The 16,555-nt window shown below is 41.0% G+C and overlaps 1 protein-coding gene across 1 annotated transcript; it reads right to left on the bottom strand.

Moving 5' to 3' along the window:
* Positions 1-896: 896 nt before the first annotated feature.
* On the bottom strand, positions 897-11,904 carry LOC146274653 (myosin-7-like). The gene is made up of 39 exons (XM_084702846.1): positions 11,837-11,904; positions 11,670-11,700; positions 11,153-11,361; positions 10,849-10,992; positions 10,606-10,762; positions 10,486-10,513; positions 10,234-10,339; positions 10,047-10,139; positions 9,890-9,953; positions 9,643-9,741; positions 9,428-9,531; positions 9,202-9,340; positions 8,816-8,934; positions 8,468-8,617; positions 8,203-8,373; positions 7,765-8,077; positions 7,613-7,677; positions 7,278-7,483; positions 7,011-7,134; positions 6,788-6,924; positions 5,999-6,254; positions 5,662-5,904; positions 5,409-5,585; positions 5,162-5,307; positions 4,994-5,084; positions 4,516-4,905; positions 4,294-4,420; positions 4,068-4,186; positions 3,794-3,990; positions 3,498-3,681; positions 3,254-3,419; positions 3,041-3,165; positions 2,644-2,952; positions 2,234-2,437; positions 1,852-2,148; positions 1,614-1,718; positions 1,414-1,509; positions 1,197-1,331; positions 897-1,024 (listed from the first exon to the last, which is right to left on the bottom strand). Exons 3-39 carry the CDS (start codon positions 11,351-11,353, stop codon positions 1,004-1,006), a joined length of 5,808 nt encoding a protein of 1,935 aa, XP_084558972.1. The 5' UTR covers positions 11,354-11,361; positions 11,670-11,700; positions 11,837-11,904; the 3' UTR covers positions 897-1,003.
* Between the last annotated feature and the right edge of the window lie 4,651 nt (positions 11,905-16,555).

Here is a 16,555-nt window from a genome sequence, read left to right as displayed (position 1 = left end):
TTTTGTACACATTTTTGCAGAGAATTTTGAGACTAAGGCCCAACCACAATGTCCCCCCCTAAACCTTAAGCCCTGACCCTCACAGACTTACTTAACATCCCCTAGTAAGTGATTGAGTGCAAGGGCTTTAGTTTTTTTTTGCAATGGAATTTATCATCAAAGGACAACCTACTCACTCACTTCACTTTAATTCCTAACTATGTTTTGGCCAGGATTGGTTGCTCCTTCCATGCTTGTTTGTTTACTATTCTTCTTCTTTCTCGTCTTATGAGGTGGGTTTGCGAGATTTTTTCTCGATTCCGGGCTTCCCCTGGTAACCCTTGTGTTTCTTGTCACAATCCTGTGAATTCTGGGCAATTCCCTTAGCTATAGTTTGCAAAAATGCGGACTCATGAAAAAGGTGTTTAAAGGGCTCAAAATGTCTGCCAAAGAACCCTCTCGCACTTGACGATTTGACTGTGGGACAGCCCAAAGCTTTCAGACTTGGCGAGAACGCGCTCCAAAGTCTGTCTTAGTGGACATTGGGATTGGGCCTTTACGTTCGAAACTCAGGACCGGATCCCCAGCCGTCTTTTCTGAGAGAAAAAGCCGCTCAGATTGATTCAGAGCATGCAGGTAAACGGGGCAGTCACAGACAGGTCTGTTGTAGTGAGAGAGAATGCGAGCTGGGCAAGAAGGGGCTGGACAAATCAGTGCGTTGTGCACAAATCTACAATAACATGTTTTTTTTTTGCTATATTAAACAGTTACAAAAAAATTGATGTATGAGAAAAACTAGTTGTAGTTTAATATAGAGTTGGTTCTTGAGAGGTTTTATACATTTTTATAGATGAGCATATATCGGCTACAGTATTAGCGCTGAATACATTTGTACAAAGTAGCACATGAAGGAGAAGTTGCCATTGATACTCTTTATTCTGTACAGTTTTAGGTACATGAAGAACAAAGGGAAGGCTAAATTACTACAACAGTTTCAAGATGTAAAGACGTCCATCCGAGAGCTTCACTCTTCATCATGTCCTTTCTGATGGAGAAGATGCAGGAGATTAAAACAAAGTAAAATATTGTGTTTGTTGAAGTATAAACAATTGTATTTATGAAGGAGTGAATGGAGAACAGATGCCTAATATTCATGGGGAAATTATAATCAGAGTGTAATTATTTTAAAAGAAGCTATCATTCCTAGAGAAACTAACCTTTGATCCAACGTCACGACTCTTGGATCTCAATTTGTTGACCTGGGACTCAGCAATGTCAGCCCTCTCTTCTGCTTCATCCAGCTCATGCTGCAGTTTACGGAACTTGCCCAGATTAGAGTTGGACTGTTCCTCCTGAGAAAGACAATGAGAATAATTGTTGTCCCTTAAGCAAACTGAAATCAGAAAGGCTTATGAGATCAATATTTCTACTCACAGCCTCCTCTGCAGTTCTCTTGTAGGACTTGACCTTCAGCTGCAGTTTGTCCACCAGGTCTTGCAGACGGCTCAAGTTCTTACGGTCCTCCTCAGTCTGGACCACGACGAAAAGGAAACAGAATCATGTTCAATCTTGTTTTTCAATCTCTGCTCTGATGAAAGGACATTTTACAGATGACAGAAAGAATGACTATACACCTGGTAGGTGAGCTCCTTGATGCGTCTCTCATATTTACGGACTCCTTTCACTGAATCACTGCTCTTCTTCTGCTCCAACTCCACCTCTGTCTCCAGCTCCCTCACCTGGAGGAAAAGGATACCAAGTTGTTGACAGCTGTGAAGCTGTTTTTCCTCAGGATCATTTCATAATCTTAAATCCTTTGTTGGAAGGATGGAATAAGGTACCATAAGGTACTAACCAGCCTCAGACACTCACCCTGGCCTCCAGCTTCTGGACCTGCTTCTTGCCACCCTTCATGGCGATTTGCTCAGCTTCATCCAGACGGTGCTGCAGGTCCTTGATGGTCTGCTCCATGTTCTTCTTCATGCGCTCCAGGTGAGAACTGGTGTCCTGCTCCTTCTTCAGCTCCTCTGCCATCATGGCAGCATCAGTGATGGCCTTCTTGGCTTTCTCCTCAGCATTCCTGCACTCCTGCACAGCCTCCTCCACTTCATTCTGAAGCTGGGAAGTGTCGCCCTCTAGCTTCTTCTTCTGGTTCAGCAGGCTGGTGTTCTAGAAGAGAAAATGTGTTACGTTGTTTTTATTTAGAAATAATGCAATAACCTGTTTTAACTGGTGTACTCCATCAACATGTTACCTGAGAGTGTAGCAGCTGAACCCTCTCACTGACATCCAGCAGTTCTTGCTCAGCCAGTTTGCGGCCTCTCTCAGTCTGCTCCACCAGGGACCTCAGCTCGTCCAGTTCAGCCTGCAGCAGATTGTTACGTCTCTCCACAATGGCAATGTTCTCCTTCAGATCATCATTGCCACGAAGAGCATCATCCAGCTGCAGTTGGGAGTCCTGTCAGGAAATAGAATATTTTGGTCAATTTCATTTGGTGTATTATTCTCTTGCTTTAATGAATATGTGATTGTAGTATTGACATGGTATTACTTGAACTTCCAGTTTGTTCTAAATTATGACAAATATGCAGACGCAGATATATATATATATGTATCTCTTGGATTAACAATTTTTATGTTTAAAATAAAGATACATAATGTAACCTTCATATGTGCATGGAGGCCCTTGAGTTGCTTCTGGGCCTCTGCTGCCTGCCTGTTGGCCTGGCTGAGCTGGATCTCCATCTCATTGAGGTCTCCCTCCATCTTCTTCTTCAGCCTGAGAGCCTCGTTCCTGCTGCGAGTCTCAGACTCCAGGGAACTTTGCAGGGTATCCACCACTCTCTGCTGGTTTCTCTTGGCCATTTCCATCTCCTCATCCTTCTCCACCAGTTTGCGCTCAATGTCAGCTTTGACCTGGTTGAACTCCAGCTGAGCTCTGAGAATCTTGCCTTCCTCGTGCTCCAGGGAGCCCTGTATCAAAACCCATTGATTTTTAATATGTATACTGTTGATGCACTATGTTTTCCTAAATGCCATTGCAGTTGAATAATAGTCTCACCTCAGCTTCCTCCAGAGCAGTCTGGATCTCAGCCTTCTCCTGCTCCAGCTGTTTACGAATCTTCTCCAACTCATGGATGGTCTTTCCACCCTCACCAAGTTGCTCAGTCAGGTCAGAAATTTCCTCTGTTGACAGGAACCCATTCAGTTTATGACAATGTCCACTGTTGATTAACAATGTATAGACTTATGCCAAGTTTGTTCATATTCAGACCTTGGAGGTTCTTGTTCTCCCTCTTCATGGTCTCCAGATGATCCAGAGACTCTTCATAGGAGTTCTTCAGTTTGAAGAGCTCAGTGCTGAGGGATCTGGCCTCCTTCTGGGCGCTTTCCAGCTCAGTCTGGGACTCCTCATACTTCTGCTTCCACTCTGCCAGGACCTGGAGGTGACACAAGCAGCATTAACGAATGGTGCTCTGTATTTCTACCCAGATTCTCTTGAAGATCGGTCACTGTACCTTGTCAAAGTTTCTTTGCTTCTTGTCCAGAACAGCAGCAGCAGCATTGGATCTCTCCACATCCACCATGAGATCTTCAATCTCATTCTGGAGTCTGTGTTTAGTCTTATCCAGGGAGGAACATTTTGCATTGACAGCTTCCACAGCCTCTTCTGCATCTTGCAGACGTTGAGCCAGCTTCTTCCTGTTTGACAGAAAATAAACTTTGTATAATCCTAGCACAATCATCATGACTGTATTGTGGTACATTGTCCTTTCTGAAGTAAAGCACTGTTTGGTTGTGAAGATCTCCTTACTTGGCCTCTTCCAGCTCCTCGGTCCTCTGGATGGCATCAGTTTCATACTTGGTTCTCCACTGAGCCACCTCAGAGTTAGCCTTGGACATGCTGCGCTGCAGCTCAGCCTTGGCCTCCTGCTCCTCCTCATACTGCTCCCTCAGCAGCTCTGAGTCATGGCGAGCAGACTGCACTGCATGGGCTAGAGCATTCTTTGCCTGGAAAAAGGTAGACATAATATTGATGCTGGACCATGATTATTTCTGCATGATGATAATGCAGTTACTGTCCATACCTTGACTTCCTCCTCCAGTTGTCTTTTGAGATCCTCAATCTGCTGAACATTAGACTGTTTTCCTCTGGTAAGTTGGGAAACCAGGGAGTCTTTCTCCTCCAGTTGCCTGGCAAGTTCGCCTGGAAAAAAGGAAGAAGTACAAAAAATCTTATTTTCACCCGGGAAAGTAAAGAAAGTAGCAGTGGTATTTCCATTGAAATTTCATTCCAATCTACAGTTTTCTTACCATTTTCAGTTTGAAGCTTTGCTTTCTGCATGGTGAAATCATTGATGGATCGCTGTCCCTCCTCAGATTTAGTCCTGTATTCAGTCATCTGGTCTTCAAGGGTTCTGCACATTTTCTCCAAGTTTGTCTGTTAAAGATGTATTTAATTGGCCATCAGTATATGCAGTAGGCTACTTACATACACCTGTTACTAATTCCTAACTTCTCATATTCACCACTCACTTTGGACTTGACGATCTGCTCCATGTTGGAGACCACATCGTCCAGCTCCAGCCTGAGCTCACTCTTCTCCTTCTCCAGCTTCTGCTTCACTCTCTGAAGGTTGTCAATCTGCTCCCCCAGGTCGGCCACACTGTCTGCATTCTTCTTCCTCAGAGTGGCAGCTGTAGCCTCATGCTGCAGAGTAGCCTCTTCAAGGTCTCTGCGCACCTTCTGGAACTCTGCCTCCCTCTTCTTGTTCATCTCAATCTGGGCAGCAGTGGCTCCACCAGCCTCCTCCAGCCTCTCACTGATCTCCTCCAACTCTCGGGCCAAGTCTGCCCTCTGCTTCTCAACCTTGGCACGGGCAGCTCTCTCAGCCTCCAGCTCTTCCTCAAGCTCCTCAATACGGGCCTACAATGTAAGGATTTCTGATGAGATCAGAGTTCAAACAGCTGGTATCCTACAAGGCAGCTTTAACCATACAGTGCTATTGACTAACCTGTAGCTCCTTCAGTTTCTTCTGAAGCTGGGCACCCATGGCCTGCTCATCCTCAATCTTGCTGTTGAGTTGACTTATCTCAAAGTCTTTCCTGTGGAAATTATACACATTATAACCCTTTCTCTATAAGTAAGCATTTCATCATGTCCTGTTAGTTTATAATCTTACTTCTTCAGTCTCTCCTCCATCTGCTGTTTGTCATTCTCCAGGTCCATTAGGCTCTCCTGGGTCAACTTCAGGTCTCCCTCCAACTTCCTCTTGGCTCTCTCAAGGTCCATTCTTACCTTCTTCTCTTGCTCCAGGGAACCTTCAAGCTGGTTGATCATACAAGTGGAATATCATGACGAAAACCGTACACCTTTGTTCTACTTGTAACTTACAGTAACACTTGATGACTTGATTTTTTGATACTCACATCATCAACCTGCTGTTCTAGCTTGGTTTTGGCCTTGGTCAGAGTGTTGACTTTGTCCTCCTCACTCTGAAGGTCGTCCAGTGTCTGCTGGTGAGCCTCCTGGAGAGCTTTCTTCTCCTTGGTCAGCTTGGCGATGATTTCATCCAGAGCTGCCATCTCCTCAGTCAGGTTTTTAACCTGAAGTCATAGAGTGTAGGAATATTTAGTTCTCACTTTTACTTTGATCTCATTATCAAATCAAGTTTGTCTTTACCTTGTTCTCCGTGGCATGCTTCTCCTTCTCCACTTTGGCCAGAGTGAGTTCCAGATCATCAATGTCTTTCTTGAGTTCTGAACACTCATCCTCCAGCTTTCTCTTCTTAGCAGTAAGCTCTGCATTCATCTCCTCCTCATCCTCCAGTCTTTCAGTCAGCTCCTTGGATTTGGCCTCAAGCTGGATCTTGCTCTTGATCAATCCCTCACACCTCTCCTCAGCATCTCCCAGACTGTCTTGTTCCTGTGAGGGGACCAAATAATTATAACTTGCAAAAAAAAGACACCAGTTATATTGTGTTTGTTGTCTTTATAACTTTGTTGTGACTTTCACTTACAGTTTGGACTTGGAGTTGGAGGTCATTCTTCTCTTGGAGAAGGGAGACCATTTTCTCTTCCAGCTCTTTTTTGCGGGCTTCAGATTTAGCATAAGCTTCTTTAAGCTTCAGGAATTCTTCCTTCATGTTGGCCATCTCTTTCTCAGTCTCAGCTGAGACAAGCAGAGGTTTGATCTTGAAGTACATCTTCATCCAGGGCCAATTCTTGACCCCCATGAAGGCACGAACGTTCCACTGGATCACGAGTAGGGCATCCCTGAGTATGATAGCATAGTTTAATTTCCGCTTAACGTTTGTACTACATTTATATTTATTTGTTTAGCAAACGCTTTCATCCAAAGGGACTTCCAAGAGAGAGCTTTACAAAAGTGATTAGGTCAATGATCATAAACAAAAAAAATATTGCGGGTAACCAAAACATGAAGCATACATTGTGAAAATCAAATATGTGCCAATAGGGAGAAACACAAGAGCATGTAGATAAACAAATTACAATTACAAATGAACCATAAAAGTGCAATAAAGTACCTGTAGGAAAGCAAGCAACAATAATATAATTTACAGCGAGTACAAGTAGCTAAATCAGTTAAAAACTAACCAACAAGTCACACAATAAGTGTCATTGTGTTCCTGGAAGTAGTAACCTAACATTGGATCCAACAAATCCTTCTTTCTGTTCTCCTGGAACAAGTGCGTCTTTAGCCTTTTCTTGAAGGTGGGGAGACAGTACAAGGACTAGTTTACACACTCAACAAATAACAATTTATTTAGTGATTAAGAGAACACTACCTGCGTTCAACTATTTTCTGGAACTCAATTCTGGCAAGCAGACCACGGGCTCTGGACTGGATCCCTGTGATGATGAGAGCGAGACGGTCGTCTCTCATCTCCTCTAGAACACCCAGCAGACCAGCCTTGAAGAACACCTGATAAAGACACTCAAATTATACGTTTTCATGCTGCTCATTCAAACAGGGTGTTTATGCCAGCCTCTAATTTTCAGTACATTCACCTTAGTGTGTCCTAATCTGTACTGCTCATGGTCAATGTCCAGACTACCCAGCAGTTTTTCTGCTGCCTTCTTGTTGTCCATAAACGCTCCCTCAGGGATAACATTTGGGTTTAGGATGCGGTATCTGAATTGAATCATACAGTATACAAATGTCAGTAACGTACACAGATATTATCTAATACAATGATCATAAATATGTTTTTTAGACACGAGTTACATGCCCAAAAAATGTGTATCTTTTTTATTATTATTATATAATTTGTTTACCTTTGTTTGAAGTCACCGTACGGAATCCTGTTGGGGAATCCCTTCCTGCAGATTCTGATGCCTTCCAGCACACCGTTACAGCGCAGCTGGTGCATGACCAGAGGGTTCTCCATGGCCCCAGGAGTCTTGCTCTCATTGGGGATGAGGCAACGCACAAAGTGGGGGTGAGTAGACCTCAAGTTGGTCATGAGTTTGTTCAGGTTCTCCTGTGGATAGAAAGATTTTGAACAATCATGCTATTAGAGTTTTTGTATTAGATAACTTGAATTAGTGTTATCTATTGTAAAGATCATCATCATCACTAAAACATCTTGAACATCTGCGCACAACCTCACCCTGTGCAAAGCAGAGACTGTCTGGAAAGAGGAGCCTTTCTTCTTCTTTCCTCCTCCAGACTCAGCTGTCATGAATTAGAAAATCAAAGATATTATCATCATAAACATTTTTTTAAATGTTTATACATTATTAGATTTATTTTTATATTTACCAGCAGAGTCAGCACCAGCATAGCCAGCAAAAAGCACACTCAATAACTTCAGGCTTGATTTCTGGAAGAGTCCGACTACAGTCTCATTCAGAGGGTCCTTGTTCTTCACCAGCCAGTTACCAATGTTGTAGTCAACTGTGCCTGCATAGTGAACCAGGGAGAAATGGGCCTCTGGTCGACCTTTTACTATCCTGGGCTTCTGGAAGTTGGCAGTTTTGCCCAGGTGGTTGTCATACAGCTTGGCTTTGAATGTAGCATCACTGGCTTTGGGGAACATGCACTCCTCTTCAAGGATGGACATGATACCCATGGGCTGGTGACAGAGAAGTTAAAAGCAACAATTAGAAATGTTGCATCTTGTCATTTCATATCATCTGCATTCACAAGACAACTTTGACGTGATTAATTTTGGACACAACAAAAAACATCTACACAGACCTTTTCAATGAGTTCAATACAAGCTGCCAAGTCCATGCCAAAGTCAATGAACTCCCAAACAATTCCTTCTTTCTTGTACTCTTCTTGCTCCAGCACAAACATGTGGTGGTTGAAGAACTGTTGCAGCTTCTCATTAGTGAAGTTGATGCACAGCTGTTCAAAGGTGTTGAACTAGAGAAGAGATTTACAGTTTCAGTGTTCTTGCTGACTGCCAATCTTACTAATGTATAAACATGGAAATGATCCCTTTCCACAAAATACTCACATCAAAAATCTCAAAGCCAGCAATGTCCAGCACACCAATGTAATGCTGGCGTGCATTTTTGGTGTCCAGGGTTTGGTTGATTCTCACCACCATCCACAGGAACATCTTCTCATACACTGACTTGGACAGAGCACCAATGGAGTAGTACACCTGTACAGGAGGGTACAATAAATTGCATTAAACATGGATCGATATGAATATTTGTAAAATAGACAGAGGTATAATTGTTATGGATTTTAATCCAACTATGTTTTAAAGGTCACAAGATATGAGCGACATTATTGCTAGGCTTCTGTTGAAACTTCTCTCTAACAAAGTAACTGTGATTACTTTAATCTTGAGACAAACCTGCTGGACACTTTGACCTTTGGTGACCCACTCGTTTCCTACTTTGACCCTTGGGTGGCAGAGACCCTTGATCAGGTCAGCAGAGTTCAAGCCCATCAGGTACGCCACTTTGTCGGTATCTGAAAATGCAGATGCAGGGATTTGTAAAACATAGGTTGTAGCTGGTTGGATAAAGCCCCACAGTGACATTTTGGTTTTATGGCATCTTGTATTTAACTAGTAAAGACCCATTGAGGTTAAAAACATTTGAAGGTTTGATGGTGGTGATAACAGATTTCACATTTGAACACAGTGAACTTTCACAATGATTAAAGACCATGCCACACACAAGGGATTCAAATGTTACACAATATGATAGTTTTAATATTTGAATCATTAAAAGTTACCCTCAGTGCCATCTGCCTCTGCCTGCTCCTCCCTCTGCTTGTTCTTGAACTTCATGTTGCCCATGTGCATGATGGCACCAGTCAGCTTGTAAATGCCGTTCTTCTCCTCTTGGGTGAAGCCCAGCACATCAAAAGCTTCCTATTGTAAAGTAAAAAATGTTTACATTACATTTTTACATATACTATTACAGTAGTATACTATTACAGATACATATGCTTCACTTACATCAGTAGCCATCAGCTCATCAGAATCATCAATAGATGTTACAGCAATCTCTCCTTGGGAGATGAAGGCGTAATCATAGGGGTTGCTGGTGATGAGCAGCATCTCTGTAAATAAGTATTTGAACTTCAATTATTTGATTAAGTTGGTTAGATCCACAGTGGTCAATGCACAGGCTTTTTAAAATACAGTACATACACTGCTGTTTATATACTGACCCAGCAGTTCTGGCTTCTTTTGAGACAGGATCTGGTAGAAGATGTGGTAGTCTCTCTCAGCCTTGAGCTGGAAAGTGACACGTGACTTCTCCAGGAGATCTGTCAAGAAGAGACAAATACTATATTAAACATTTGCTTGAATCCAGGATTTATGAGCATGATTTCATTGACTTTGATGATTTGATCAAACCAGTCATTTTGTATTAAATACTGCATCATTTGGAGACATTAGTGGTAAACTACTCACAAGTTTCAATGTCTGCAGATGAAAGCTTCCCACTCACTCCAAAATGAATTCTGATGAATTTTCCCTGTAAGTGAAGAAATTGTACACTCACTGTCAACTGGGTGATATAATCATTTTGAATATAGTGCATGTAAAAACATGAGTGAAGAAATCTTACAAATCTGGAGGAGTTGTCATTTCTGATGGTCTTGGCATTACCAAAAGCCTCCAGGGCAGGGTTACACTGGATGATTTGATCCTCCAGGGTGCCCTAGAATCCAATGTCAAATCCAATGTCAAACTATAGTAAGTATTCATAGTATAACTGTAAATTCATATTCTCTTTGTCAGGATTACAATGTTACCTTTTTTTCCTGACTTGCGTCCTTCTTTCCACTCACAGCTGCAATGCTGGCAAAGTACTGGATGACTCTCTTGGTGTTCACAGTCTTTCCTGCACCAGATTCTCCACTAAGAAGGGAATAAATACACAGATGACAGAGGCAGAGACATAATGTAACAGACATGGTGACTGAGTTCTGTGGCTGGGAGGCGTGATTGTCACACATATTGTATGACCAAGTGAAAGTCCATCATGTAAGTTTTTATGTACTTACGTGATCAGGACAGACTGATTTTCCCGGTCTGTCAAGATAAAGCCAGTGTCATGTTCCACTTTCATTTGATCAATTAGCTTAATCAAATCAAATACCAATATGTAACTCAATATGTTTTACCTGACAGCATGTACTGGTAGGCATTGTCAGAGATGGAGAAGATGTGAGGAGGAGCTTCACTCCTCTTCTTGCCTCTGTAAGCATTGACAACTGACTGATCGTACACTGGCAGCCACTTGTAGGGGTTGACAGTCACACAGAACAGTCCTGAGTAGGTCTGTGGGGGAGGAGAGTATTTTTACTTCTTTAATGATCATATTCTACTCAGTAGGAACCTATTTGTACATTGTGGTTGTTACTCACATAGATCATCCAGGCTGCATAACGCTCTTTGAGGTTAAACAGCACAGCAGGCTCGTGCAGGAAGGTGAACATCGCCATGTCCTCAATTTTATCAAACTTTGGCGGGTTCTGGGGATGGATGTCATCCTCCTTATGAGTTGTAGTCTGGAAATTGATAGAGTGCAGACTGTGAATTACTGTTCGTGACCTTTTGCATTATTAGAAAATACCATAGACTTGATATATTGTTTCCCATATACTTTGGAAGAATATAACAGTTGTACAATCAGCTATTTTTATTTATTAATAATTGTGTTGTGCGTACCTTTCCAAACTCAGTTTCAACAGTGACTTTGTCCCCATCTCTACTGCTTATTAGTGCCTTGACGTACTCAACCTCTGGGTCAGGCACAAAGCAGTTCTTCTTCATGTCAAAAGGACGAGTCTGGGCCTCCAGACGTTCCTTGTCTGACTTCCTCAGAAAAGGAGCTGCTGTCCCAAACTCTGCCATCAAGGCGTCCCCCATCCTGAGATCTGTGGCATGAGAAAAATAAACAATATTATCTTAATAAAATATTAGTCCCCCCCACGATAGTTTACCAAACTGTTGCAGTTGTTGAAATCCAATAATAGCATGAAAATGTAAGTAAAACAACATTTTGTACAATATTCGATGCATACATTAAACAACAACAACTTATGTTCTAACACGTTATATAACATGGAGTATGTTAGAATAATGACTGTTGATACTATTTTAACAGCCCTAAATCATTGTTCAGTCTTTTATATTTCTTTTTATGCTTTAGACTCTCGTTATATTTAATTTCATCAGTTCTTACCTGATTGTTAGGCCTGGATTTGTTCAAAACTCTTGAGAATAAATTAGATATGAAGAAAAATCAGTCTATTGACCAGCTTATTGTTTGCAGATACACTTTGATAATCAGCTAAAAACAAATGGTTCTTTCATTGACAAGTTTTTTTGCTCTGTCTCTTATGTTCTTACCTTCAGGTTGCCTGCTCTCTGTCTCCTCTCCAGCCCTGCAAACCTGTTTATAAAGGGTGTTGTTCAGCCCTACATGGACTGAAATTGAGCTAGATTCAAAAATGATTTCTTTATTTGGGGTAGAGGTGTCCTCCCATAGACCTATAAGGCTCATTGTTCCAAGAGGCTATCAGGGGGGCCAGGGGGAGGAGTGATCTGACTGCTTCAAAGGCACCATCCTTTTTAATGACACCTAATAGGGAATTTTACATCATAAGGCAGCTTCATGATGGGAATACCAAATGTCAGAGCTTATAGTTTCTAATCTTCACTTTATAGGGTGTGTTTTGCCATTTTCCAAAAAAAAATCGTATATCTTTGCATATTGAGTTAGAGAACTGCAGCTGTCCCACTAAGAAAGCCAAAGTCCTTCAATTCAGTCAATGTCAACTTGATTGCCATGCTCCATCTGGTTGGCTTGGCACAGTTCCCATAAATAATAATATTTTAGCTACTCATAGGAGGTAGTCACATGTCAACCCTCTCAAGTAACATGTAGACCTAATGAATATTAGATCCTTGTTAAATGCAGAAATTAACAAAGTGTTGTTTCTTCTGGTCAAGATGACAGACATGTCAGTTGTGTGTCATGTAAATTAATCTATGATATAAAAATATAATAGCCATTATTGAAAGTGTTTCCTCTCTCAAGACCTTTACATGACAAACAGAAGCCTTCTTAAGTCTCATAAATCTACACCTCAGGCTTCACCTCTGACTGTCAGGCTCCGTAATTAGCCTCCTGAACTGAATGCTACCCTCTCTGTTGAGGGGATTCTCAGCTGTCTGGTACTTTTAATGCCAGTGACAGTGGAAGTACAGTCATGAATGGATGGACAATACTTTATTTTCTCTGTATTCTTGCATAGCATATGCCTGCCACCCCTACCAACTTTACAAATGCAAAGCAAAGGGGTCAAGTAACAATTGAACAGAATTACAGACATGTAAACATTCATGTTTTTGAATGTTTATTGCTTGGAAGAGGACAAAGTTAACATTGCGGAGTAGTTTGCAGGGCGGTTATGAATACAGTTGTCAGTGAAGATATAGGGCCAATGTGTACAGTCAAACAACAGTTAATTCTTAATATCAGTTAGGTACCAGAATAGAATTGACAGATTTATTAATCTTTTTTAGATTGCACACGTCACGCAGTAATCCAAGAGGTTATCTTTACACCTGCAGTAAGGACAAAAAGTCCTGCAAACAAATGTCCTTATGTCACAGGGCCACATACCATCTAGGCCTGTTCACTGTCCCTTGGACAAACAGGTCACCTGAGGCAGGAATAATACTAGTTCATGGATTCATGTTTTATCAGTGTGGCTTTCTAATAGTCAGCAGGGTTAGACAGAAAAGCTGTTTGCCTCCTACAATCAAAATTGCCTTCTGATGGCACAGCAGAATTTAGGACTGCTCAATAAAATCCCATCAAAACGTGAGTATGATTTCTATTTATATATAAGTAATAATATGAATACAGTATATTGATACTAAAATATCAGTATTTAGATTTTTTTTAAGTAACCAGGTTTTGAAATACACTGCCACAGTAGTAGACCTCTTTGCATAAGGATACATTTCATTTGGATTTCCAAAAGAAACTTTAAATCAGTTCATTACAATTTTCAAATAAAATTAAAGTTACATTTGAGTTCTATATGTCGGTAGTTGGACCAAAACAAATGGACAAACAGAATCATTTCCACCATACATTTCCTTCCATTGTTTTTCAATCTGCGCTCTGATGTGGGGAATTTTGACAAAAGAATTAACTACTGTATACCTGCTTGGTCAGTGGTTCTTAACCCTGTCCTCAGGGATTCCCTGTCCTGCATGTTTTAGATGTTTCCCTGCTCCAACACACCTGATTCAAATAAATGGGTCGTTATCTAGCTCAACAAGCAGGACAGGGGTTCCCTGAGGACAGGGGTGAGAACCACTGTGTTAGGTGATTCTCGTCCCCTGCTCCGTCTCCCCCTCTGCCTCCAACTCTCTTACCTGAAGGAAAAGGAGACCATGTTATTGACAGCTGTGAACTTCTTTTCCCTCACCTGCTTGCTGCCACCCTTGTAACAGTACATAATTACTATCGCTCAATCAATGGATTTTCACAATACCTTTGACCTACAAAATATACTTACAGTTTGCTTGGCGTGTTCTCAAAGTGTTTTCTTAGTGTTTTACAGGTATCTCAGAGTGGAGCAGCTGAACTCTTTGTCTGACATCCAGCTGTTGCTGCTCAGTCCGTTAGGGTTAGCCAGCCAGCTCCTACATACATGCTGACTTGCAGATTTGACATAAGCTTCTTTAAGCTTCAGGAACTCTTCTTTCACGTTGGCCATCTCTTTCTCAGTCTCTGCTGGGTTTGATCTTAAAGTACATCTTCATCCAGGGCCAGTTCTTGATCCCCATGAAACCACGGACGTTCCACTGAAATACAACAAGGCATTCTTGTAAGGGACAACAGCAACATGAATAAACTTGATCATAAGCTCTTGACTCAAATTCTTAGGTTTTCCACTGGTCCAAACCTGCATTGATCACTTTTCTGGTACTCAACCCTGGCAACTCTGACATAAAGGCATCCCCCATTCTGAGATCTGTATCAAATTATTGTAATTACCTCCTTTGTCAAATTGAAAATGCTGTCCAATAAATGGAGATTGTTGTGATTTTCAAGATTGATCATAATTATTCTAACCCGATACCCATTGACAACATACAATACTTCCTTTGACAGAAAGGAACTGCTTTGGATCAAAATGCAAAGTCAATATATTACCTTTATTTAACCAGGTAAAATCAATTGAGAACCAATTCTCATTCACGATGATGACCTGTCCGAGAGGCAGTAGCTCAGTCCACACAAGTGACACAAACAGCACAGATACAAAACAGTATGACAAACACACGAGGAAAAGGCTAAAGACACATGGGTAAATGAATAAACACTATGAACCAAAATAATAAAATAAATAATAAATATAAAAAATAAAAAAGCAGATTCACTGCATAAACTGACATTTACTGGTTCATTTTTACCTTCTGGTCTTTTGCCAGACAAAATATTTGTATCCATATTTTTTCAAATGTTTCCCAATTATTGACAGGATAGGTCATGACAAGCTGTAGCTACAAGTGTTAACCTATAGGGGGAGGTGGAAAGCTTAGAAGGTTGTTTGTAAAATTGTTACACATGGACATTTTTGTCGTCCAAATTCATGGCAAGTCTTGCCAATACTTGCTTGATTATAAGTAATGTTTTTTGTGAAGGTTTGGATTCCTGAAATGGAAAGTGACATTAAGCAGTCACTCCATCTTACACAACTGTTACTGTGTGTCCAAGGCAAGGTCACTCTCCTATCGTCACTGTAATCTACACTCCATCTTGTTGACGTGGCATTGTTTCCTTCCCTTTATCCTTGAACACAAAGATAAACCTGTGAAATTCTTTCTAGATTCCTTTCTTTGTCTATTAGATGTTGTGCCATACTTGAAAGCTACACCCTTTGATTTTCTATAGGATTAGTCAGGGCATCTGCAGTTTGTTGCAAAGGTCTCACTGAACATTAAAATAATATTTAAGACGTAGAGACATGTCAGCCCTCACAAGTGACCTGTGATTTTCATATTAAATGTCACTATTCACTAAACTTCCATAAAACCTGAGGAAAATGACCTATTAACACAAACAAAAAAGTTGACAAATTGACAAAGTTGTTTTGTTAATTAGGTTTCTAAAAATAACTCTTCCCCCCCCCCCAAAAAATAGTTTTGATCATAAAAAGGTTCATGTTTTTTTATTCGGTTATTTTTATTTGAAAGTTCATCAAATATCATGTCAATCACATTTTCTTTGTCTTTGGTATAAATGTCAACGGTTGTGATTGCTGTCAGGGCTTCAGTAGTGCCCTAGGGAAAGTGTTGAGTTGTCTACAAGGTAATAATATAGCAGAAGCTAATAGTGTTAACTCCTTCAAGACATTTGAACGGGATAAATAGGAGCCCTTTCAACTCTCTCAACTCCACACCTCTGACTTCACTCTAACCTTGAGGTCTCTAATTGGCCTCCATGGCTGAGCATAGCTGTCTGTTGATGGTCTCATTCTCAGCTGTCTTGCACCTCCACTGCAGAGGTAATATGAGACTTGCTTGATGGACTTGAGCAAATGACTCACCGTTAACCCATTCTGTTTCTGTTTGCCTTTGTGTCTGTAGACAGACCCTACCAGGCCATCTGTACGCCCCCGCCAGTCTTGACACCTGTACTCTGACTAACACCTGGTTGATCTATGGAGGTGAGTGAAAAAATGTTTAGTGTAACTTATTAAGTAGTTAGAAATACACCTTTATTATGTGAAATAAAGTTTTCTAACGGAAAGATTTGAACATACAGATATCCTCATAATATTTGGGTGTCTTTCCGTTTGAGTTGGAGTTGCACTCCCTGTTTACAGTTATAAAAAACAAACTCTTTCAATCAGTCTCTGACCCACCACCAAACTGTCAAACCACACATATGATCCACTGCAATTTGTCATTCTCGTGCCATTTCTAATGTCAATAGATGTAGAATATTTGATATTCATTGAAAACCTGATAAAAGGTGTGTGTACAATTTCTTGAATGTTTCCTGCTTTCCAAAACAATTAATTTTTGTTAAACTTTTGGGGT

The sequence above is a fragment of the Hypomesus nipponensis genome, chromosome 8, assembly GCF_054491055.1.
Source record: "Hypomesus nipponensis isolate SF chromosome 8, ASM5449105v1, whole genome shotgun sequence".
NCBI classification, from domain to species: domain Eukaryota; kingdom Metazoa; phylum Chordata; class Actinopteri; order Osmeriformes; family Osmeridae; genus Hypomesus; species Hypomesus nipponensis.
This window is presented reverse-complemented; position numbering and strand designations above follow the sequence as displayed.